Source organism: Rhyacophila brunnea, unplaced genomic scaffold (genome assembly GCF_057557595.1).
Source record: "Rhyacophila brunnea isolate RB1 unplaced genomic scaffold, BYU_Rbru_1.0 scaffold_6, whole genome shotgun sequence".
NCBI lineage: Eukaryota > Metazoa > Arthropoda > Insecta > Trichoptera > Rhyacophilidae > Rhyacophila > Rhyacophila brunnea.
Genome location: NW_028233276.1, coordinates 28582669 through 28608866, shown reverse-complemented (window position 1 = coordinate 28608866; position 26198 = coordinate 28582669). Strand labels below are relative to the sequence as shown.

Genomic DNA, 26198 nt, shown 5'->3' with positions numbered 1-26198 from the left:
AATACTGAAAGAGTCATACTTAATTGCGACAAACTTTAACTATTAGCTTTTTGATACTCACTGAGGCGCTTTCCAATTAATTGAACTACTATTGGTGATCGGCTTTTGTATTTAAAATCAAGGTAGGTATTACTTAAATTACTAATTGACGTCACTGATAACTGACCGAGAGATGCAAGTTCGATTTCTGCGGGGCGGCTTACTTTTTTCAAAAAGATTTTTTCTATTGGTAATAATATATTTTCGCAGAAAGTGTTTTCAAAATTATGTATATAAGTATTATGTATTTATGATAGACAATCAATCTGCCGTAATTTGAGAAAAATCACCTAAATAATTATTATCGTAACTTTTAAACTATGTTTAAAAAATCACCTATTAATTTTGAACCATCTTTCAAATATATACGTACCTACGCAATTTTCAACAACAAACATATTTTATATGATCCGCATTTTTCTTTTCGGTAAATGTATTTAGAGTTTTAGGTCAATATTAATTATTCTAATATTATCAAGTGCCAATAATAAAATTGATTAAAATCCTTTATACTAAATATTTGAGATCTTATGATGATAAACTACATACTGTTGAATTACATGCATTTCAAAATAATCAAAATAAATAATAGTAGTTCTGGTTATAATATTATCTATACAACATATTATTATCTACTATAAAGCGTGGTATACTAAATACAAATTAGGTAAATTACTACAAATATGAAGCGATTACATCAACAAACATTTTTATATGTAAAAACTTTTAGCCAGTCGTTCAATCAACTCGTTCTGAATCAAACAAACATTGTTATTAAATAATACAAGAATTTTGCCAAATGAAAGAATCGACTTCTGATGAGATCACTCTACCAACATTGCATGACATATGTAGTATGCTATCTTATTATATAGATATAAATAATATTGAAGTATATTTAAAAATAATTACAAGATAAAAAGAACTTTTTATGTACAACGTTTTTAAATTTTCTGTTGAATCATATTATAAACTTGACAATTCTATGTATAAATAATTTTAGACAAATAAAGCAATTGTCAACAAATCATTTTTTTGCTATTTTGCAACAAACAAACAAATATAGAATACTGAAATGTCAGTGTTGATTTCCATAGTAACGCACGTATATATTAATAATTTAGTTGTTAGGACCACCCCCTTAGCAACCAATAATAGTGGATTGGATTACGGATTTCTTCCGAAATAACTTTTTATACAAAACAGAATTAACTGAAAATGAATTCAATCCTACTGAAAGATGGCTAAAAGTATTAAAAGAATGCATTGGCATCATATTTTGATATATTCTAAAAGTTTCAAATATCTAGCTAGTCGGGAGTTAGTTAAAAATCGATTGCAAGATTTGTACTGGATAAACAACCACCGGACAAACAAGAATACAAGCTAAGAAAAACGTTGTAAAAAGTAATGCTGCTTGACTTGAAAACGTGGTAAAATATGTTAACACTAATTTCGTAATACATTTTGTAATATTAAAATTAATACTAACGGCCGGGGGAACTTGGTAGAATTTGAATTAAAATTATAATTGATTTTGTACTATTAATTCCATTTGAATCATTTTTATGGTTTCAGTTTTTGGCATCTTAGACAAACAGTTAAATTTTGCTTATATCATAAATTAATATACTTAATCAAAAAAATGTAAAAAACTTGTTCCTACTAAATAAAAATCAATTACTTGTAAAAACAAATTTTGAATATTTAAAATGTTTCTAAAAACCTGTCATAAATATAATAGATACTCTCTATTAATATATTCAGTAAACGCATTAAATGGTCCTTGTAATAGGTTTTGTAATAGGTTTTGTAATATTCATCTTTGAAATGAACTGTGCACTAACGATAAATAACTGTATGTACATGAGCAACGGTTCTTAGTGAAAATAATGAACGTTTGATAGATTGGTAGGGGATGAATAATAAATATAATGACACGTTTCATCTCTTGAGCACCAATCAGAGGGTTGATAATATGATCGCCCACTCTCCTATATTGTACATCAATCACTTATTACGCAAGTTATAAGAAAGTGATATATGAACACATTGGCTAATTTGGTATGTAATTAGTTCCCAAATTATCTCACATTGATCTAAAAGAAATTATCAAAGGTCATTAATTTATTAGTAATTACTCCACATAAAAATCCGCCCACAGTAATCCAGTGGCATAATGTACGTTTTTGAAGCCGTGGATCGCCTGTTCAAGCCACGCGACTGGAAAATTCACATGTTATTTTTTTCAATGTGTGTTTGATTCAAGAGCATAATATATCTTATGACTGACAATCATTTATCGTAAATCATCAGTTCACTCATTCGTTGCTGAGTAGATAATGATTTTTTAATTAGCACCTTTAAAATGCACGTTAATTACATCGATTGGCCGCCTGGCCATTACGCGCCGGGTGCGTCTTCCGCGTCCAAAGTATTAAGAAACTTTATTTGGAGTCGGCTAAAATCCACGTCAATTAATTATTATTAATGCATTCTACATTATCGTAATGTAGGAACAAGAATAAGATTTTCAGCCAGTCAATATTCATTTAATATAACATTCTATTATATTAAAAATAAGCTAAATTTTCCAACGTTGTTTGCCTTTTAAGTTTTTCTGTTAACTTTTTATGCGACGGTCAATTTTCGTATATATATGAAGAGATTTGAAATTCGGTACACAGGTACCAATGCCTTGATAAAAAATTGAGAGTGGTTCGATACTCTAAATACGGGTACATAGAAATATAATAAACTATAATTATTGCCGATGTATTTTTTGAGATAACAGAACTTATTGCATTATTTTTAGTACACGTAAATGCTTTGTGTATGTTGTAGCTTAGTAATACAGCAAGAACTCTAGGGTGGGGTCGGAGGACGGGGCAGAAATTATGAAAATTTTCACGATATATATTATATACTTACCGCAATAAGTTGTGGTGTTTACTTTTAATATTGAATTACATATTCAAAAAACAATATTTCAAAATAATTATATAAAACGTTCATTATAAAATTTAGCAAATTATTATATTATATTCTTCCTAAATTTTATTTGTTACATTTTGTTAAATATAGGAAAATGTATTTTTTATAAGAAAACTTACGTAAACTATGTATCCAACGCGATAGTAGATTTTTCATCGGTATACGTTATTTAACAGAAATCGGTAAACTTTTTATTAAGATTTTTTTTGTAAGTACGGGTTAATTGATAATAAGTTAAGATAAATATTTTTTATTATTGATTAGAGAAGGTTTTTTGAATGTAAATTATTCTATTATTAATATAAAAAAATATTTTTAGCATATTGAAAATGAAAATGGTTTTTTCGATTTTAAAAGAATAAATACATACATTAAAAAAAATATTACATGTAATATGAAAAAAAAAGTTTTTTAAGGTCTATAATTATTGTGTTGGTAGGTTTCAAATTGATGCATTATTCCAAGTTCTCGTCGGTTTTTCGGTTATTAAAAATATACTCTTGATATAGGTTCGTGCTTAAAAATGATTGATCACATACCTACGTAATATGTAGTGCATAATACTGTAAAATAAGAAGTAAAAAATCATTTAAGCGTTCAGGAAAAAATACTAATTGTATATAAGTATAACGTGAAAGATAAGAGTAAAAATATCTTAGATAAAATTATGCAGATGTCAAGCTATTGAATTGTCTTCACCTAAAACTATTGTAATAATTACCCAAAAGTATTTTAAGTCCGCATAAATAAACTTTATAGTATCGCTTTTTTGTTTCGAAAATGTATTTTAATGCATATTTGAATATGAACATCCACTTAATATGTTGAAAAGTGGTTGACTTTAACTTCTTTTAGAAACACTGCCAGGGAACATATTATTTTGAAAGGCATCCAAGATCTGGATCGGATTGCAATTCAGTATGTAAAGAAAACAGAATATTAAAAATCCATCCCTCTCCTTTAATAAAATTTCTCATTCTCTGAGTCATAATAAAAATAAATAAAATGGAATGAAAAATAATTACACGTCTAGGTAAGGTATATATAGATTTAACAGAATAAACTCTATCTTAAATGTCCATCGTTTGAATTTTAGCAATTTAGATCGTTTTAAGGATAGTTTTATAGCTCGTAATAAATGTTGATATAAATAACTGAAATATCATAAAAGTATTCTAACTACGTTCTGAAAAATAATCATTAATTGTTAAACTAAAGTGATTTTATTTCACATTTAATATTTTTGAAAAATCATAAAAAAATCGTGATTCAAGAACCGCTATTTGCCAAACCGTACGTTAGTATATTCTAGTAAGAGAGCAAATAGTGGATTTTTCTATTCCATGTCCGTTTTGTGATTATACGATTTCTTTGTTTCGTGACCGCCCTGATAGATGCTTCAAAGAGAATCCTATTATTTGAAATATTGACAGCTTTATTTATCTACGTGTTTGGTTCGACGTATTTTTCAGATAGGCCGAATATTTTCAGTCTTATGATTTTTCCAAGAATAGTTGAAACACTTATACGCTATTCAGTATGTAACATGTTCTGATTCGCTTTCATTATTCAAGTCACGCGCCTGACACACTCGCTACGGTGACAGCATATAGAATGAAAACTTCTGCGTGAAATTTAACTATCTATCGCTAAGGCTTGTTTGCAATTAAATGCCTTCCGGTGAAGAAACTTTCGAAAGCTCGATTGATAGGGGATGATGAAATTTGAATATCTTGCGTAACCTTCTCACCTTTCAAAAGCTATTGTCGAAATGAAGTGTACCCTCTACGTGCCGGATTCGTGCTTGTTAACCCTTTTCACGGTATGCCGAACAACACGTTGACGACTTTTAGTATTTCTGTTTTATTTGAATAAATATCTTAACAGATGAAACTAACGTGCTAACATGGCCATTATAATATTATATAAAATATTTTATTATTCAAATGATATTTTCTAAATGAAAATAATATGAGACACAACGAACATTTTTATACATATTTATGTAAGTTGTATAATATATTATAATGAAAAGTATAACTATGTAGGTATCCATAATTACATATTTGGATTTTGGCATAAAAAGGGCTCCTTTTAGTACTTAATTAATTATTTGTACAATATTTTTTTCCCGTAGGGGTCACCACTTTGGCGATCAATGAGATAAAGGTAATGAGATAATTGAGACAGCAGTATAAGAGATGTATGTGGATGTTTATTGTCTCGACACAGAGTACAGAGAATTGTAACTCTGAGTAAAAATTAACGGTGGAGAGTAATCACGGTGAGCTTAGTACTCAGACAGAGCCGCGATCCAGTTATAATGATGATCGGGCGACGAGTTCGGGAGTTTGTGCTCGTGAGACGAATGTCGAATGACGAGTGACTGTGTCGAGTGACCGGACTCGAGATGATTAGTGAGTCGAGTGAGGGAGCTCGAGATGAGTGGTGAATTATGGATCGTCCTCGCTATTTATTCAAATGAACTCAATACGTTACAAGAGATATTGTCGTAATTAAATAAAGCATAATATACACTGCTGATCTAGGTTATGATTGAGGAAATGCTGACGATCGCTTCCGCCACTTTAATTTGTTTTGACAACAGATTACAATTATTGAAGTGTGACACACGTTGCTGAGTGGTATGATTATATAAGTAAATTAGTAATCTTTTAATATGACATTTAAGGCATATGTCGTTAAAATAATAAATTGAGTATTTACTTTAAAATGTGTAAACATTTTCATCATTCATAGTTATAAATACGGATAATTCTAAGTTTCATTTTATGCTACGCTTAATATAAATCAAGGTACTTTAAATAGTATCTTCTTACGATAGACAATTGTGTGAATTAAATATTTTCACTATAAAAAAGTATGTATGTAATAACGCTTCCTGAAAGCAACAGTGAGATAAAATGAAAAAAGTAGTTTTTTTAGATAAGTATGTAAATCGATTGTTAAAAGGTACACTTATATAATGAATCACTGAGATTAAGAAAAAAAGTTTTAATATCCCATTTAAAAGCAAAAATAAAAGTATTTAATTTATTAAGATTGTCCTATAACTAATACTGAGATAATTGAAATAACCCAATGTTAATGGTAGAAAAAAAAATTTCACCGTTATTATTTATTATAAATATATATTATTTAAATATGTCATTTCTATAATACAAACATTAAAATTAAATTATCTCGAAACAAACATATTTTTACTTATCCCTATGTTGCTTTCGGGTATCAATATTAATAATTTACCATTCATTTTCTTCGAGTTGAATTGTTACTTGGTTTACAATTATATGATAAGAGATACAATATGATATACGACACAACTCAAAAGCAAGCTTAAATAAAGAAAAACATAACTTACTTAAATGATAAACTTTAAATCACATACATTATAATTATATAGTGCCTACATTGGCTAAGTATGTAGAGCGGCTGTTTTTGTATACATATAAGCATTGGTGTAAATTCAAACTAACGTATGGTAAAAAAAGCATTTTTTTTAATGTGTATTTGATGCAGTGATTAAGCAAATAGCTAATCCTCGTAAAGAAGTCTGTAAATGTAATTTGCACTCGGTATAAGAAGATCAAACATGGTAACCTTACTTATATATTATAAATAGTATTTTGTCCCCCTAGTTCTATCGCATTGTTTGCGCAACTTATTATTAGTGGGTTAATGGAGTTACATGATTGAATGCAAATATATGCGATGTTTGTATTTACGGTAGAGTAAAATTCTGGGTAGCAAACATTTCAAGCGACTTATAAAATATGGTAATACCTACCAACTGAATAGAAGCCAAGACTAGAATACACACATTTGAGATATTAATTAGGTAACTGTTGAAATAAAAATAAAAATTTACGCTTTAGAATAAAAAGTAGAAATTAGGTGTCATGTTGTGTAAATCTTCATAGTGATATAAACTTCATATCCTAGTTGAATAGTGAGACGTCATGAACAGGAATATCGAATGAATATATCAATACCGGTATTACGGTATTTCTTATTGAATACCGGCATTAATACCGGTATTCGTCAAAACATATTATAGAAAAAAAGAAGTACCTATAAATATAACTATTTAAAACATTATTTTATGGCTACCTAAAGTACCTATTTACATTTATTTTGTTGACCTTTATCAATATGTATTGATCATAATATTTTAGAAGTGCTAGTTTTTACAAATACTACGGGTAGGTACAGAAAAGTCTCTCTCAAATTCAACGTTTGTTGGATGTATGTAGCAAGCTATAGTCAATTGGAAATGTTTGCCACGAATAATTTCTTTTTAGAAACAAGTTAATTTGTAGCGACAATTCCATAAGTATGTTTGAGGAATTTTGTTTTAATTTTATTTAACATTTTGTGGTTCAAGTCAATATATTTGCGTTTCGACAACATACAACTTATACATTTAATTGAATATACAATACATAGTAGTAAATACATAATGAAAAATAACATAAACGTGTATGCTTTTTTAATACCAAAAATACCGGTATATTGGATTTTTGAAACCGGTATTTCGGTATCGATAAATAATTGAATACCGGTTTTTAAATACCGGTATTGCAATCCCTAGTCATGAGTGATAAAATTTAAAAAAAAGACTCGCGTGTTAAAATATTATTGCGCAATACGTTCATGTTTCTAACTGACTCAAATACCTAATAACTAACTAACCAGTCAGAACGGATCATTACCTCTAATTGAAAGAAAGTCTTTAAGTTACTATTGAGACATAGAGAGGTTACTAATTAGGGCTAGAAGACACGGAAACGCAAACTTCATTGGAGATCTTATTTGATTCCAAAAGTATCCGATTGGAATTATTGAATGCAATTGAATACATTTGGAATTACGTAAAACCAGCGTTAACGCAATCATCAATGCAATCAACGCGCTTGCGTTGATGTGTCTTTTGACCCTTAGTCATATTGTAATACTCCATCAAATTTAATTATAAACTGTTATTTTTACTAATTACGGGCATAGTTATTATAATATATACACTTAAATACATTAATCCACTTACTTGTTCAACTTTCTAATACTCGTTTTGAGGGCGCCAAAGTCAGGTCTGTCAGCCGGATCTTCAGCCCAACATCTTCTCATTAGTCCAGCAACCTGCTCGCTTTCGCATGCTTCATTTACAATAAGGGGTCTGAGCGGATCAAATTTTTGAAATGCTATTCCAAATGCTAAGTTTTGAACTGATGTGAATGAGTTTGGTGATGGACCCATTTTAACTTGACACACGATGTCTGAAAAGAAAAAAAAATATAAGAATATTAACATGACGTAGAGACAATGTTAGTATATATATATATATATATATATATATACCAAGGAACATTCCAAGACTCGTTTCAAACGCGACACTCGTATGTCCCCGTCTGAATGCGCCCATTCAGTTATGTGTAAATGCGGAATCTTGCCATGCCAGTGGCGACACACAGGTGTCCCATGTGAAATGGGTCTAAGAATATTCAGTATCATACTAAGAAGCGTATGTCCCTAAGATATGTGCCTGTCTTAAAGAGGCCAGTATCGGCAACTTAGATTGCGTCGCCAATAGTATTCATACATAATAATACGTTATGTAGCCTCAGGTAGTATATCCGCGAAAAAAGGCAGTGGCCCAAAACGAAACCATTTAAAATACGGTCAAGAAAGAACTAACTAAGTCGAGTTAAATTTGTAACTCTAGATAGTGTTGATTGCCAAGTTAACTCAAATAGTTCTGCATTGCGCTCTAAGTATCCTTATTCACATATTTTTAACCACATCACAATTTATTTTGTTGTTATAACTAGTATTATGATAAGAAAGGGGTAACTATCAAAGGTTTTATGAAAACAGTAAATGGTAATCGCAATTAAATAGTATTTTAATTATAGTCGTTGAAAGAATGTTGCATTTCATATTATGATACAGATAGTGCTAATATCTCAAGGAAAGTTTACATACAAAATAACTTTGGGTTATCTCAAAGCATTTGTTTAAATTTGTTGAAGATTCGATAATTTAGATTCAGTATGTATTTGTGTAATCCTAAATTCAATACTTGAGATACATGACTGTATTGGCGTTTTTAACCTTTGAGGAGATTTTAAAATTTATTTTTCTTAAGAAAAAGGACTTTACCAAATCGCTTTGTATGGAGTATTTGTCACAAATGTAGTTGTACCTTGATTCAATTCACCGTCATTTCTATTTCAATGTCAATGTTAAACTGATTTTTTGGGACCTTTAATAATTCTCAACAATTTTTTTTTAAAGTGAACATTTCTTAAAAAAATTCTTACATAAAGAATTTTTAGGGTACACAAACCTTTTAATTAATATCCCTTAATAACACTAATGAGAATAATGTTAGCAATAGACATAGAAAACAATAGTATAGGTAGGATACTGGACACAACTACGACCAAGAAGAAACTGTTCCCTTGTTTCATGACATTGAAATATTCCTAATATGTAAATTTATACAAGTTTGCTAACGTAGCCTTGTTATCATTACAGACTGGTCTATTTCAGGGTTTTTTGTATTCTTGGGTACATGACAAAACTAAGTTTATATTAAATCTCTGTGTACTTCAAGCCTTATGATAATGATTTATTTAACACGATACTGTAACATAAAATATCACACATAAGTGAGTGTTATTATACAGAAAATGCTAATAAATAAATAATAATAAAAGTATCATATGTACCTATTTAAATATAGTATAAAATGCATTATAATTCTGGTCTTTGTTATAACACATATGAGGTGAATATAAATTTGTTTTGGCGAATGTTCCTAAATTGGAGTTAATGCGTATTATACAGAGAATCATCTATAGTTTTTAACACCTTTAATATGAAAAGTTTTTCTTGTTTGCTACCAAAATTTTGCTTTCATGGGAATATTGATAAAAAGAAAACTCAAATACAAACAATGGCAAAGCTGTAAATATATATTTCATGTTTTATTCGTCGTAAATAAAAAAAATATTAAATTCCATTTTTTCCTATATTCGCCTTCAGCCAGAGCATAATATGCATATATTTTAACAGACATACCTACATTTAAATTCAGAATTATATCCAAGTTCTGCTTGGGTATCTAATATTTCCTTATTTCAATTGATTATTTTCTATTTATTAATTTTATATTAATTGGGTAGTGTACAGCACATTACGTCATTATGTTCGTCGTATGGTTATTGTTTGTCATATCAATCTCCACAGAATCAATGTTAGATTGACAGGGTTTTATTTATACCAGTAATGAATGCTACATTTATACGTCTCTTTGTCTGATTACTTCATATAAAATTAGATCAAATGATATTTATTCACTTGTATTAATATGTAGTAATAAAAAAATAAATAGATAATATACCTATGTAAAAAAATGTTTTTAGAATATATTACATCATTTTTATCGTAAAGCCGGAGTGCAAAGTTATGAAGTAGTAACTCTACTAATTTTTAAGCAACAATTTTTGATTTAAGGATTTTTTTTTAATCAACAACCGAACACAAAAAAAAATCCTTTATTGAACATACAGAAATATTTACATACTTTGAATCGAGAAATAATAGAAACATTTTTGCATATTTTTCACGAATTGAATTTATCCATACAATTTTGATTATTATCGCACATATTATATAAATGTATATGAACTAAATCAAAATAAATAGTCAACACAACATGTAAAAAGTGTATTATTCTTGCATACATGGTAAGCAAAATCTATCGTCCCCGGATATATTGAGCAATATATTTGCCCTTGACAAGCCGGTTCCCGTTTGCGGTTTCATTATTATTTACAAAATCAGTTTATACTTTGTAAATACAATCCATACAAAATATATGAAAAAATACTCTTTTTTAATAAAATTATGCATTCATACAGGTAAATTTTTGGATAGTTTTATTGTGTTGAAAGCCAGGTGAAAAGTAAATTATTATAATTTTTAAATTTCTTTTTATCGAATAATAAAGCAATTTTAAATGTTGAATTACAATTTTTTTTTAATATTATTTGTATATTTAAAAGTTGACACATTTTTTAAATACTGGGCCATGTTAAATAATATAATTATTTTATTATTATGAAAAACCATTATGTTAAGATATTTTTTTTTAATATTTTTAAATTTGAAATCTGGTAGGATTTACCACAAAAACTTCACGTCACTTATTCGTGCCTAGTTCGTACGAGATTTTATTATTTATTTAATAGGCCGACGATGACCGAGTGGCTTAAGCGTCGGTCTATAACGTCGTGGATCCCAGGTTCGAATCTAGGGTCTGGAAAGTACACCTTGTTTCAAAAGCACCTAAATGGTTTTTTAAAATTTGAGTTAGATATGTATTTAAATGGATATTTTTGCTACCTATATGATAGCCAAAGATTGAACTTAAAAAAACGCCAAAATATCATGTGATCAATATGATCAAAAATTATGGTAAATTTCAAAATCCGCTAAAATGGTTGGGTGTGCTTTGCAAATTCCCCTAAAATTGATAAGCCAAAATACTCTTTAGAACGTACGTATTAAATAATAAATACATAAAGTTCACAGATTTAATAGATATGAGTTTTTCTCATTTTTCGTTCAAAATCATTTTAGGGGGTTTTGAAACTAGGTGCTTCACATATTGGTTTTACCGAAAAGGTTGAGCAAGTGGCTTATATCCATTTCTCTACAGAGTAGAGGTTTGTATTAACAGATTTTGTTTTTATGAGAAATGGATATAAGCCACTTGCTCAACCTATTGGGTCCATAGCCTGACTCACACACAAATTGAAAAACAATATGTGTCCCAGACCCAGGATTCGAACCTGAGACCCACGGCGTGATAGTCCAACGCTCAAGCCACGCGACCACGATGGGTGTGCAGTAGTAGTAGCAATATTTTAATAATCTTAATGACATGTATGAACGACAAAAATCATTTTTATTTATATGTATGTCTATATTATTGGCATTGTTATTTTAAAAAAACTTATTATTGTTAAACTAGTATGGTAACGCAATGTGATAAATTACCTGCAGCGAAATTTATTACAACAGTAAAGAAAAGGTTATTAAGTGAATGTTTTAAAAAATAGTCATTATTATAATAATATAATATTATGATAGAGGACAAATTCAATACTAACCTTTTGGAGGAGGCGTATCGGATCCCAGCCAATAAACCCCTTGTCTCGAAACAATCTCGTGAGCGATTATTCCAAATGAATAAACGTCTGCTTTTTGACTACCTTCAATGGGGGGAGAATCCATTCTCAATAATTCTGGAGCTGTCCACAGTTGCCCTAAAACAAACAAAACTCCGTGGAATGAAAAAACTTCTTCATTTTATTTAAGCAAGTTTATAGAACTTTAATGATGTTTGCTGTCAATTCGCGGTAGAAAACTGATAAACAATTTAAATTAAGCGACGTTTACAGTAGGTAATCAAGATAAAGACCTGCGGCGGGTAATGGCAAAACATAATCAGTTAGCGTCGCAGTGGAGTTTTTGAAGATCAAGTATGTATATTTAGGTGAAAATTACTTGAAAATTATATACAATTGAACTGAATACTTATATGATGGTAAATTTTATTTATTTTGTAATCTCTTCTCTTGTATTTTTTTTATCAATTAAAAATTTGGGTTAAAAATTAAAAAAAGAACAGCTAGCGACAAAAAAATCAGGCCAAGAGTTTTTGATTACTTACAAGTGTTATTAGCAGAGAATAATTCTGTAGTGTTCAGACAGTATATAAGCGGGATTATAAAAATAAGAAACTCTAAAATCTTTTTTCAGTGAAATTGAGCATAAATTAAAAAAAAAACTCAATATATTCATACTATAAAAACAATTCGCAAGAATATAGCATTCACCCGGACAGTGAACGATGTGAGTTTTGAATTACACTCGATTTACCATTTTCCTATGTATTTTAAAATGATCTTTCAATAAAAAGATTTTATCATTCTCAAATCTTGTGTGTGTTCATTAATTTTACTTATCTTCACTCTTACTATTAAAACATCGTAAGTCTGTTTGAAAAGAATGTTGAGGGGAAGCAAAAAACGTAATACAAACAATATTATTTTAAACACATCTCTAATCGATGAATCTGCTAACACTGATTGTGAAATACGAGGTTTTAATTCCATGTTTGAAACCTCGAGACCTACGAGTTTTTAAAATTTGTCGATGGTTTGATATTAGTTAATTTTTTTTGTTTAAATTTTGTCGAACAAATTTCATTTTTCCATAATATCGGACTTACGAGGTCTTAATAGTAAGGTGACGTTATGTAGTATTTGCAATATAATGTTAGCAGCATAAAATTTAATGACGTCGGTGATTTTATTCAAAGGCAAAATTTTCTATAATTTTATACCTTTGTAGTGTTATCCGGACACCAAAGATTTATGAATTTAATATTATATTATAAAGGATTCCTTACGTCGCCAGTACGAATAGGTTTCTTTGTCTTCTGGTTCTTCTGAAGAATTAGACCTGAGTACGTGAAGCCCAAAGTCTGTGATCTTTAGCACAAAGCGACTGTCAACAACACAATTGGAAGACTTAAGAGCTCCATGAGATTTTATTTCTGTCCCGTGGAGGTAGGCCATGCCCTGTAAAAAACAAAGAACATGACAAATTGTATTAAATTCGGTGACAGAATAATTACAAACATCCTGATGAAGACTGTTGATGGAAAAATTTAATTAATTGCTGTGTCGCTTGATTTTTTTATAAAAAAATATGTTTTACAATTTTAATAAATCTTACTTTCATTATTACAAAACATCGTTTATTTATGTTCTAAATAAAAGCAATTATAAAGTTTCTAACGAATATTATGTACTTATATAATATATATTATTTATTTTCATCCTAATTGAAAATATGCCTTAATATTGTACACCTTAAAATATAACTCCAGCTTCAATAATGAAATTCTAATTATATCATGTACCTATAGATCATATTTATATAATAAATATAAGACTGATAAATGGGTATAAAGAAAATAGATAGTACTTTCTGTTGACGGTTATTACATAAAGAAACTCAGCTTGCACCATTAAGATATTATTTCTTATAAGATCTATTGGTAATAAACAACAATTTATTGCAAACTTATTTTGAGTAATACAATTATGAAAATAAATTTCACCCATCGACTTAACTGTGGCTCTTATTGTTTGAAATTAATGCATTTTAAATATTTGGGATATAATTTTATTTATACAATATTTTATGTATTTTTATGTGCATGAAAATAAAAAAACAACATACAAGTGTAAAATACTACAGCGGTATAAAAACGATCATAAAAATATTTTCTAGATACTTGGAATGGTATTGGTAGTCTAAGCTGACATCTAGGATTGTAAACTAAGTTTGGGATTTCTTTTGGCTTTGAATAAATAAATAAACGTAAAGAATTTTGACCGTAACATATTTTGAATTCAAAGATATATATATAATATAATAGTATTATGTAAAAAAGTTAGGGAGTGTGTTGAAAAAAATCTTTCATTCGAGTAAAACATTCATTTTATATACCGCTACTTGAGAACAACGGTGAGATAAAGTGATTTTGAGTTAAATATGCTAATTAGTTGCTGAAAGCTATAAATACGATATAATGAATCAAGGGGGGACATGCTCAGCCTAGGTCAAAATGGAACTTTTATTGCATTTTCAAACCATGATCCTGGTCATTCCTTAAACGTTGTAGATAATCTAATTATATAATTTTAAAGCATTGTTATCTTTTATATTTATTTTAAACATTTGATGACTGCAAAAAGTATTTTTATTACATGAAATAGTGTTCTTTTAAACCTCTCGCTCTAATGTTTTAGAATATAGTCATATTTCAGTACATGAATGTGCAGCGGTATTAAGATTTTAAACATTTTAAATTTTTAAACGCATTTATAAAACCATTAGTATAATTTATAACGAGATTATTTTTGTAAAATATTTACGATATAAAATTATATTGATAATCTCTGTGATCCAAAATTTTACAAGAATTAGGCATTTTATTATTCAAAAAATGGGCAAGATTAACATATTAGAAGATAATTATAAAGATATTAATTATAAGCTATGTTTTTTACTATTCAAGTGTGATAAACATACTACGAATAATGATTGCTTTATAATAACTATTGACCTAAGAATAAGGTAGTGTTTTTTTGAAATACGCCATTTTTTTTGTCATTCCCCAGTTGTTAAGCTACAACATACGGCCGTAGCCATTAATTGACAAACTAAAATTGAAATAGGGAGTAAGATCATGTTAACGCGCGTGTTTGAACACATATTATACATGTCACATGAACACATGTCATAAATTATACTAATGATTTTATAAATGCGTTTAAAAATTAATAAATGTAAAAAATCTTATCACCGCTGCACATTCATGTACTGAAATATGACTATATTCTAAAACATTAGAGCGAGAGGTTTAAAAGAACACTATTTTATGTAATAAAAATACTTTTTGCAGTCATTAAATGTTTATAATAAATGTAAAGGATAACAAGGCTTCAAAATTATATAAATAGATTATCTACAACCAGGGCTTTTTTTTTAAAAAAAAAGGTGCCGGAACTCACTTCATGTCAAGCTTTTTACTAAATAAAATTATATTCAAATGTCACTTAAATGAAATTTAAAGGAGCTATGCCACGAAGCGAACAAAAAAAGGTTGATTTTTACGATATTTTTTTATTTTAGTCAAAACAAAGCTACATAAACAATAAAATACATACATTATATTTGAAATATATTGTACAAATAAGACTAAATAAGACTAACTTTAAAATATAATTGTAAATACATATGTAATGTATTTATTTATGAACTTAAATAAAAGTTTAGAGTGATTTCCAAAGTTTTTTCCAATTCTCGTCTGATACATCATCTCGATTCCTTTTCTTAGTGTTAGAGTCTAAGGCCGAATGTCTTCCTTTAAGTAACCACCTATCAACATATTTTGAAGGATCGAAAAGTGTCAAGGGTGGTCCCACGAGTTTGATGAACAAGAGTGCCGAAACTGTTTTAGTGTTTAACGAAGCTCTTGTTGGGGTAATAATAAGATTCATTTGCGAAAACCCCCGTTCACATTCACTTGAAGAAATGGGAATAGAATTCAGAGCATATACCAAACGCAAGAGTTTTTCAGAATATGTCTTTTCGAGAATGTATTCGCGAAATCCACGAATCATTTCTCGTTCATCTAGTTGTAGCCTGATCGAAATGTTTCTAATTTCCATCTCTCCAAATGTCAACCGATTATCAATGTCTTCAGGCCAATATTTTTGGTCAAGTACGCGAGCCCAAAGTGCAAACTCAACATCTTTATTATCTAGCAGCCTTTTTTCAATTGACGTTTTCAACGTGGAATAAAATATTTTCGGATCAATAGGAGGATCATTTTTAGAAACTTTTTCGTGAAGTAAAACTCCACGAAAATGCAGATTGCTTATAGCAGCTGCAGCACATTTATAATAGGGTCCAAAATTCTGTTTTCTTTCTTCAAAAACTTGAACGAGTTCATTTATTTTTCGATCCCATTTAGTTCTTGGAGATTAATTTCACTTTCAAACATATTGAATGATTGATTTTCCTTAGCTACTTTATATGCAGTTCGAAAAATGTTTGCTGTTATTACTTTTTCGCGAGATAACGATTTTAAAAAAGTATTTTCAATCTGCTTTTTTTTGGCTTCAGAAATGAATTTTAACGCTGCTTTGTGTGCAATAGATCCTCTGTGATCGAAAATTTTTTTTCGAAGTGACCCCAATTGTAGCTTCCTCTCTTTCCCAGAATACGTGATTTCATTATTGGCCCATTCTTTGGATATTTTCATTCCCATTGTCGTTTCAGTTCCAAGAGTTCCAACGTTTCTGCAAATTGTGCAGCCAAGTTTCATTTTGTGTACGTTCAACCATTCGTTTTTTGAGCAAAAATCGTTTTTTTGATCTAATGACCAGCAGTCTGGCCAATCGTTTTGAGTTCGACCTTGATCCCCGAGATCAGCTAGAGATGATTCAGGAACATCTACATGTACCGATATTTCCATATCTTCTGTCATCGTTTCTGTTTTGAGCTTTTTATTTGCGGAATCGGCGCCGCTGCCGGTGGTTGAGAAGTAACAGGAAATTTTTTTCATATTTAAACTTGGGGTTGCACTAAATAATATATAAAATAGTTGCACAACACGTAATCGTAACACAAACTGACTAAACAAACGTAAATAACAATATACGCAGATGCTGCCATGCGATAAACGTCAAACTGTCAAAATCATAATACGCAGCATACGTATGAAGCTAGTTACATACGCATGTTTGCTATTTAAACTATACGGTTACTTCACTAACACTAACACGCCAACATTCAAAATGGCTTCCACCTGTACCTTATTTTATCATTTTAACGAATTATTATTGTAATTACTTAAGCGCAAATATTTTTTCGTTTAATTGATTTTGAAATAAAACCGTGAAAAAAGGTGCCGGAACGCCGTTCCACCGCGTTAAATGGAAAAAAAGCCCTGTCTACAACATTTAAGAAATGTCCAGGATCATGGTTTGAAAATGCAATAAAATTTCCATTTTGACCTACGCTGAGCACGTCCGCCCTTAAAACTTTAAAATAAAATGTACTCATATTTAAAAGAAAAAAATGTCTTTGTTGAATTTATTAAAATTTTCATAAAACTTCAAGGCAACAGTAAGATTACTGAGATAAGCTAATGTTAATTATGATATACAAAAATATTTTACCTATATAATCTATTATAAACTGCAGAAAAATTAAAATAAGTATAATATAGTTATCTATTTAATTTGTATGACACAAAATTAAAATTTAATTATCTCAAAGCTAGTATTTTTGACTAATCGCAATGTTGCTTTCAGGCAGTGATAAACTGCTACATTATCTTATTTATATTCTACAATGAAACTTAAATAATTACTCTCATATTTTAAAGTTCACTTTTTTCGGTAATTTATAATATGATGTTAGTTTAATAAACGCAATAGTATAATTTTTAGTATTAATAAAATTGACCAAGAGCACTTCAAGAAATTTGAATTAAAATTTATTAAATTAATGGATTTAGATTAAGATATTTCCATTAAAATGTATATTTTTTGTTGGACTGGTATTATGACGTATAACAATTTCTAATGTATATATAATAAGTAAGATTTTAGTGCTACTGACTATATTATTACGAGCAGTTTATTTATTATTTACCAGGATACTATGAGAGTATGATATTAAACTAGTCGTGTACAACTCGAAGTATTTTATTGCGGCCCACCGAGTATGCGGAAAAAAATGCTAGCATATCATAATATAATATAATATCTACCTAGAATAAGTATGCACTATGCAGTGACATGTGGAGAAATGTGAAAAGCCTCTTGTGTTGTAATATATTTTGTAGATATCATTGTTATGCACATGTTTTTAGCTTGGAGTTATATAACTTTCATTATAGCTTGATGCGCGTTGCAAATAACGATGAATGTATGTACATCAAACTGTGTGTTTAAAAAAATGAAAAAAGTATTAAGTATTGATAATTTTTAGTAATATGTTTTGTTAGAATGTTATATAAATATGAATTAAAAACTGGCCATCCCTAAATTAAGCATTATTCATATTTGCGTAAATGACAAAATGAATAAGTTAGTTAATTTAACACATTTTTTTTATTCAACACACCCACGGTGGCCGCGCGGCTTGAACGGTGGCCTATAACGTTGTGGGTCCCAGGTTCGAATCCTGGGTCTGGCAAGTACACTATTGTTTTTAAATTTGTGTATGAGTCAGAGTATGAACTTAATAGGTTGAGCAAGTGGGTAACATCCATTTTTCATAAAAAAAAAATGTGAATACAACCTCCACTCTGTGAAGGTCCATATAATCCTCTTATGATCGAATATGCTGAAGTAGTAGTAGTATATAGGTATTTAATAAAAAGAGGGGCAAGCAATCGGTTTTCTCATACAACTGAATGAAACATGCCAAGAATAGTCGACAACTTACAAGACATAGCGACGCGATAAAAAAAATGCAGGGCATCACGGAGGATTTACTTTGGTCATTATAACGTACCCATATAATATAATAATGTTAACGTTTATTTTGCCGCAAATTGATTGCCAGCCTGCCTCACCATACTTTTTTATATAACCTGCCTGCTTCACAATACTTTCATATAACCTACCGCCCCTAGAGTGGTAGTTTATTCAAATTTTATGAATAACGTAGTCAATAATTGTTTTTAAAAACATTCAAGTTTTCATACAAAATTGTATAAAACTAAATATTCTATTGGTTCTCTTGAAAAGTGGTGATTTATAGCCCAACACCTTTTTTCATATACACACAGAATTATAAAGTTGATAAATTATTGACACCTAAATTAATTAAAAAGATTAAAAAGTTTAAACAATGTACCAAAAGTGATACTATATTATCATGTATCTATTATAATTAAAATAATAAATAAGAATAGATTTTTTACACATAAGAAAGAAAAAATATTTATAATGATATAAAAAAGCTTACCCTAGCAATATCATGCATCAAGCTGACTTTGAACATCCAATCCAAGCTGAGTTGGTCGTTCTCCAAAATATCCTGTAGCGAACCTTTAGGGCAATACTCGGTCAGCAAACAGGAGTTGGGAGACTCCAGACAAGCTCCGTAGAACCTCACCAAGTGATCGTGTTGAAGGTCCTTCATCTTCTTAAGATCAAACATGAGGGTCTTGTTTAGGTCTACTTGGGTCTTGTTGATTTTTTTTATTGCAACTTTGGCCCCTTTGAGGAACCCCCATTCGACGAAGGTCTGACGTTCGCCCGCTAGTGAGAAGTTGTCATCGGAGTATATAGTCTGTGAAATAAAAACGTTTTCCAGTCAACTTTATTTGGCATTTCCCATGAGATTCGATAGGTCGAAAGTAAAATTTTCTTATTGACAGATTGTATTTGTCATACTCTTTTGTTAAATACTTCAAAGCTTTATTTGTTTTTGTTTCAGAAATATGATATTTTATATATTGATAAAACGTATAAGAATATAGAGAATAATAATAAAAGTTTCATATATTATAATAGACAAATAACAATAACTTAGTACTTATCGTTATTTTGAAAAGAGAATTTCAAAAAGAAAGATTTAAGTTACTTTGTATAAAAGATGATAATGGTTAGTAGAAAACTCTAGTGCCGATAAGTATTTTGAAAATGGGGTAGTAAGCAATATTACCAGTATATTCCAATACTTCTATAAGTTCTACTCTAAGTTAATATCACCATTATAAAAATGTAAAATCGTCTATTCAAAATGAAGAAGTCAAATTTGGTTCAATTATTTTCATTAATTATTCACAAAATGTGTTTATTACCCAGAAGAATTTTACACGGCCTCTCTATATCGTAAAAAATCGGTCAAATTTTAGATTCGTAGTACCTAGTTAAGATGTGTTGCTATTTTATAATTTAAAAAAATTAAACCATTAATACAAATATTGTGTGACCACCTGTATCATTAAATAATAAAATATATGGATTATAGTCATTTTTATAATGATATTAAATTCATTGAAATGGGGCACATTAATAATATCTGGTTTACCGCTCATAAGAGGTTCGCATATTACGCTTGCGATCGTTGAATTCAAATATTATTACGAATTAAATAATATATATTATACTATCCAACTATGGTTACTTAATACGAATTAAAATTTTAAATGCTGAGTTTTTTCTTTTCAATTTTTCAACAGTTTTAGGCATTTTGAAATCTTCGAGCTCTATGTGCGGTACATAAACAACTGAAAATGATTATAGTTACTTATATACTTATAAAATTGCTTATTAGGCTATAATAATTGCATTATTTATACTTCAACCAAAGATTTGATCAAATTAATGTCTAAAATCCAATAAATAAAATAATATGACGTAAAGTACAAAATATGAAGGTAATTATTGTAATGAATTTTGAAGAACGTGTGATACGCTATACGCTTGCAAATAACTGATTGCAAATCTTATTAAATTACTTAAGTCAAAATAATCCGCAGATAATAAAGTTTCGAAAATTATTAATAACTGCATATATCGGTGTTTTTGAACATTTTTCACGTCACAGCCCACTATTCGCATATTTTTTTATTGAAATGTCATTTAAAATAATTATAAATCTAAATGATAGAATTTTTTGGAGCGCATTTTTATGTCTCGGCTGATGATTAAACGAGCTTAATTCTAAGTCAAGTATTTTTAAAGACGACTTTTTTGAATTAATGATAGTGACCATCAAGTAGAAGTCATATATTATGAGGTAGCTAATGATAAAATAGTATTTTTTTTTACTTTTCTTCAAACACGCAGAAAGTCAATCAGTATTCAGATAACTAGGTTTTTTTGAAAAAGACTTTGAAGGTTCAATCACTCCTTAAAATATAGATTTATTTTTCCTTTTTTGAAAGATTCAGGTTTAAAATATTTTGGAATATTATTTAAAAACAAACATGAAACCACAATGTTAAAATAGAATAGTTGAATCTTATTTTACACAACTATATCTTGCGGCGCATTTTTAATCGCTCGCGGCACGTTAGATTTTCTCGTCTCACCGGTTGGAAAGCTCTGGTATTTAATATTATTGTAGTCGTATTACGCGTAATAATTAATTGAATATGATTATATGAAATGTAAGACACATATTTTTCGTAATACGAATAAATAAGTATGAAGGGAAATTGATATTCATTAAAAAATACTGAGTGGCCCATACCAGATATACTTTACCCATTTCACTGACCGAAAACTATTAAGATAAGCCACAACTTTTTATGTCCACAATAAATTGACCTTTTTAAGTGTTAGGCTGTTTTTTAATGTAAAATTCTCTCATTCATTGAATAAATAAACATGCTTCACGTCTGTAAATGAGCTAACGAGAGGTTTTTACGGCTAAAACGTTTTCAGTTGATCTCTGGCGTCTATTTTTAAGCATTACCCACATCCGACTAACTCGAGTGACAAAGGATCGCTTATGAAAAGCGTCAAGTGCGTAACGTCAATCCTAAAAAACTTTCAGCCTGTACCTAACAGAGCTTTTGTAGAAAAAGCTCTGAAATTTTAAGCATAAAATTTACTCGCGTTTATGCCTTTGGGCAGAATCAAGCGTCCTACTTTTAATCACTAGAAATATTAAATGTAAACACAGGTAAATTATAAAAGCAAAAGAAATATATTTTGTGCTTACTTTTACATTACAAGACTGTCATACTTGGAAGAATACTTTTTTTTAATACACTAATTTACAACGTTTCGTCCAAGTTTTATATTTTTATAAATTATTACAAGTGACGTCTTATAAAAGAAATTATTAAATTATGTTATTTAAAAAAATATGTACATAACTTAATACTTAACCGAATCTAAATTTCATATACTTACATCAATTATTATACCTAAAGTTTTCAATAAGCAAGTCAATATAATTACGTTATGTATCATTGGATAATTATTATACTATCGGAAGGCTACCAGCAACTAACTACGCTAACTAAAAAAAACCTCATCAAAGAAAAATTTCAACCAAAATTCATACGTATGAACTTTATTATAATATATTTTTAACAAAAAATAAAAATACACACTAAATGAAAGCGAGGTTTAACTCGATGAATTTAAACAAGGAAGTGTGAAAAACAAACCACGTGTAAAATCAACAGATTGAACCAAATTACAAAGCAATTGCTCGCGTATCATTTTAAACACCTGCCGGTGATTTTATAACCGATTTGAGCGACGTATTTTCAATTAAACAGCAAAATTATCTTGATTAATACTGTGTGGAGGTTATTTGGTCGGTTACTTGATACTGTGCATGCGTTTGAAATGTTCAGTTTTCATAATATTATAATAATGAGCTAAGTAACCACTATATTACATTTTGGTTACTTAGTAAATAATGAAAATATAATAATATATTTGTTTGCAAAACTTATATTAATACCACATGGATATTTTGATAAATGAATATAATTACCACAACTAGGGACGTCATATCTAAAGAAAGTATTGTTAACAAATTATTGAAATATCGGTTGAAAAGCTTCGTTACTTTTTTCACAATCCTAAACGCAACCCTGTGTATAATAATAATGTTCCGTTGAGATATGATGCAATGAACAGTTCTCATTAAATGACATTAATATTGTATTAAGAACGAATATGTTTGCAATTAAAACGTATCGTAATCTTGATTAAAATTATTCCGAGACTCATAATAGTATCTTATTATATTATTAATATTAATCGTCGACCGAAGGTACTTAATGGAATTTGAATTTAAATTCTAATGGATTTAAGTTTTGTACTATACCAATTGAGTCATTTTTTGCGACCCGGGTTTCACCTTTTGATATCTTCAGGCACTATGTACAGTATGTACACTCACTTTACACTGTGAGTATATATATATATATGTGTATATTTATATACACTGTATTATACACTGACAACGACAACAATTAACTCTATCTTATATGATATTATTTAAGAATCTTTTAACTTTTTGATATCTGATAATATAATATGTTAATTTTCTGAAAAATCTTCAAAAAAATACATTTTTGCAATAAACCAAGTTCAAAAGGCGCCTTGTTTTGATTGGGTTTCAATTAAAAATGATTGATTACCTTACACGCTGTCGTTGTCAGAATGTAGAAGAATTTGAAAATTCGAAAGTAACAACGTTCAGGCGGTGACCGATCCGGCGATTTTCATCTATTTTTTGTACTACGAATGACAGTGATTTAATATCAACATTATAATTTACGTGATTTTAAAATCGTGACTTATAGTACGTAATTTTCCACCACCCTTTATTAAATTCAATAATATTTCTTTTTATTTATTAATAAATTGCATAGAAAAAACACGATAAATGTTATTATTATTTTCATTTCATCATTTCATCAAATTCCTTATGTTTTTTAAACTGTGTAAATTATTTTTTCTTATCATTAAATTGGAGAAGGAAAAAAACATGAAATGGCAATTATACTCCGTGTAGTATAAAGATAATCCATCATAACAATATATAGAAAGCTATATTATAATACATGATATTATGTCAAGTGATAAAAGCATTATTATTTTATTTGATTTAAAAAGCATAATACGTGTTGTCTACGTTACATAGATACCACATACTAGTGGACGGTGGGTAAATATAATTTAATTACTCTATTTTCAGGATAGTTTTTTTTTTGTAACTATGAACTAACGACTTGTTACTTAGAGTGTCTTAGAGTATGTACCTAATCAAGAACTGAACTTTACTTACCACCTGGCTACCTCTCCTGGCAAGTGAGTACATGCTGCCTCTTTGTTTTCCTCCAGGGGGTGAAAAGTTGATCTCGTTCCAGCTCACCTTCCAAGTCATCATTGCAACATCAGCGTTGATCTTGTAATGTCTGTAACAAAGCGAAATAAATTATTATTGTTTACTGCAGAATATAATATAATATACTAACTACATAAGTTTTTGTTATGTGTACGATAAACAGATATTTTTTTTTATTTCTTTTATTAATTAAGTACTTTTTATATGTGCTTGATAAACCCGTAATCACCATATTCCGGGTGATGTTATGGGCTCAAATTCCATTTATTGAAAATAAGTAAATACTTATTTTATTACTTTATTGAATGTTATTGATTTACAAAAAATATTAATATTCAATCAAGAATGATTAATTCCGAAATATTGTGTATTGTTACATTTGATTTAGTAATAACTATTTAAATTAAAAGGATATTATTTAAAAAAAAAAGAAAAAAAGTTATTTACGTTTAAAATCATGAATAGAAAAGTAATGTTGAAAACGAAAAATATAATAGCATTTAAAAAAGTAATCTTTTAACCCATTTAAATATTAGGCTAATATTTTGATGTTAATAAATTGATGCAGTAAGAAGATAAGTAAGCTTAAGCTTTTTATTAATTTAAATAAAATAAAATATTTATACAAACTTTATTGAAATAGGTAGTTTAATAGATTTTTATTAAAATAATTTCATAAAGGTCAAGACAAATTTCAATAATTTAGACGGACATTGTCAAAGTTATGTATACAAACAAATATGTATTTTAGAAATCGTAAAACGAGCATTAATTTAATTTAATATTATTTTTAGTGTGTTGTATTGCAAACATATAGATAAACTTAATTTTGGTAAAGCAATATATGTATTAAAATTTTTAATTACATGACGGTAGTATATTTCAAAGACTCTTAGAAAACTATCTACTTTAAGTGATAATTTATGAAAAAGTATTTTGACCTCTTCCGCATTAGAAATTCAAACAATATTGAAAATCTCTTAAAAAACCTTTCTAAAGAATTATTTATTAGTCATTCACCCCATATCTATTTAAGAGTGGGTTAAGAATCTTAGAGAGAAAAGATAAATATACCAAGGTATAAATAAGGTCATATTGAAGATAAGGGGTCATTTTTTTTAAAGCAGGCCTATTTGACCTAGGATTCAAATCCAGTACTCCATATATTAGTGAAATATTCTGTTCCGGTTATATTATAGTGGATTATTATCAAATATGTTGAAGAAAACATTCCCTTTATTAAAGAAACCTTAATTATTATAAAAAAACTAGCACTGAAAATAAAATGTTACTTCTCATGAGAATCGTGATTAAATTAACTACACGTGTTTTCAGATTCATTTGTATTAAACTTTACACTATTGATCGTATCTCTCAAAAATTACTATACGTATGTATTTCAATAAAATTACTTACAATAATATAACAATAAAATTAATGTCTATTCTATATAAATTTTATTATTAAATGACGTATAGATTATGTCAAGATAAGTCTCGTAAACTAAAATTTGTCATGAACGGATAATTATTATTTACTTAATTTATAACATGAATAATCATAATATAAAATTATAAAAAATAAGTATTTACATAAGTACATAAAATATCCAAATGTATCAGCACTGTATTTATTTGAAAAACCAACAT

The 26198-nt window shown here is 28.7% G+C and overlaps 1 protein-coding gene across 4 annotated transcripts in view; it reads right to left on the bottom strand.

Annotated features, from left to right (window-relative positions):
- LOC147065495 (atrial natriuretic peptide receptor 1) overlaps positions 1 to 26198 on the bottom strand; it is a 303943-nt gene that overhangs the window by 25442 nt on the left and 252303 nt on the right. For all 4 annotated transcript variants that reach the window (XM_085956505.1, XM_085956506.1, XM_085956507.1 and 1 more), the window contains exons 11-15: positions 24490 to 24619; positions 19687 to 20013; positions 13535 to 13706; positions 12231 to 12386; positions 8099 to 8327 (exon numbers count right to left, since the gene is read on the bottom strand). In XM_085956505.1, coding sequence (XP_085812631.1) covers positions 8099 to 8327; positions 12231 to 12386; positions 13535 to 13706; positions 19687 to 20013; positions 24490 to 24619 — 1014 coding nt within the window. The remainder of the gene's footprint in view (positions 1 to 8098; positions 8328 to 12230; positions 12387 to 13534; positions 13707 to 19686; positions 20014 to 24489; positions 24620 to 26198) is intronic.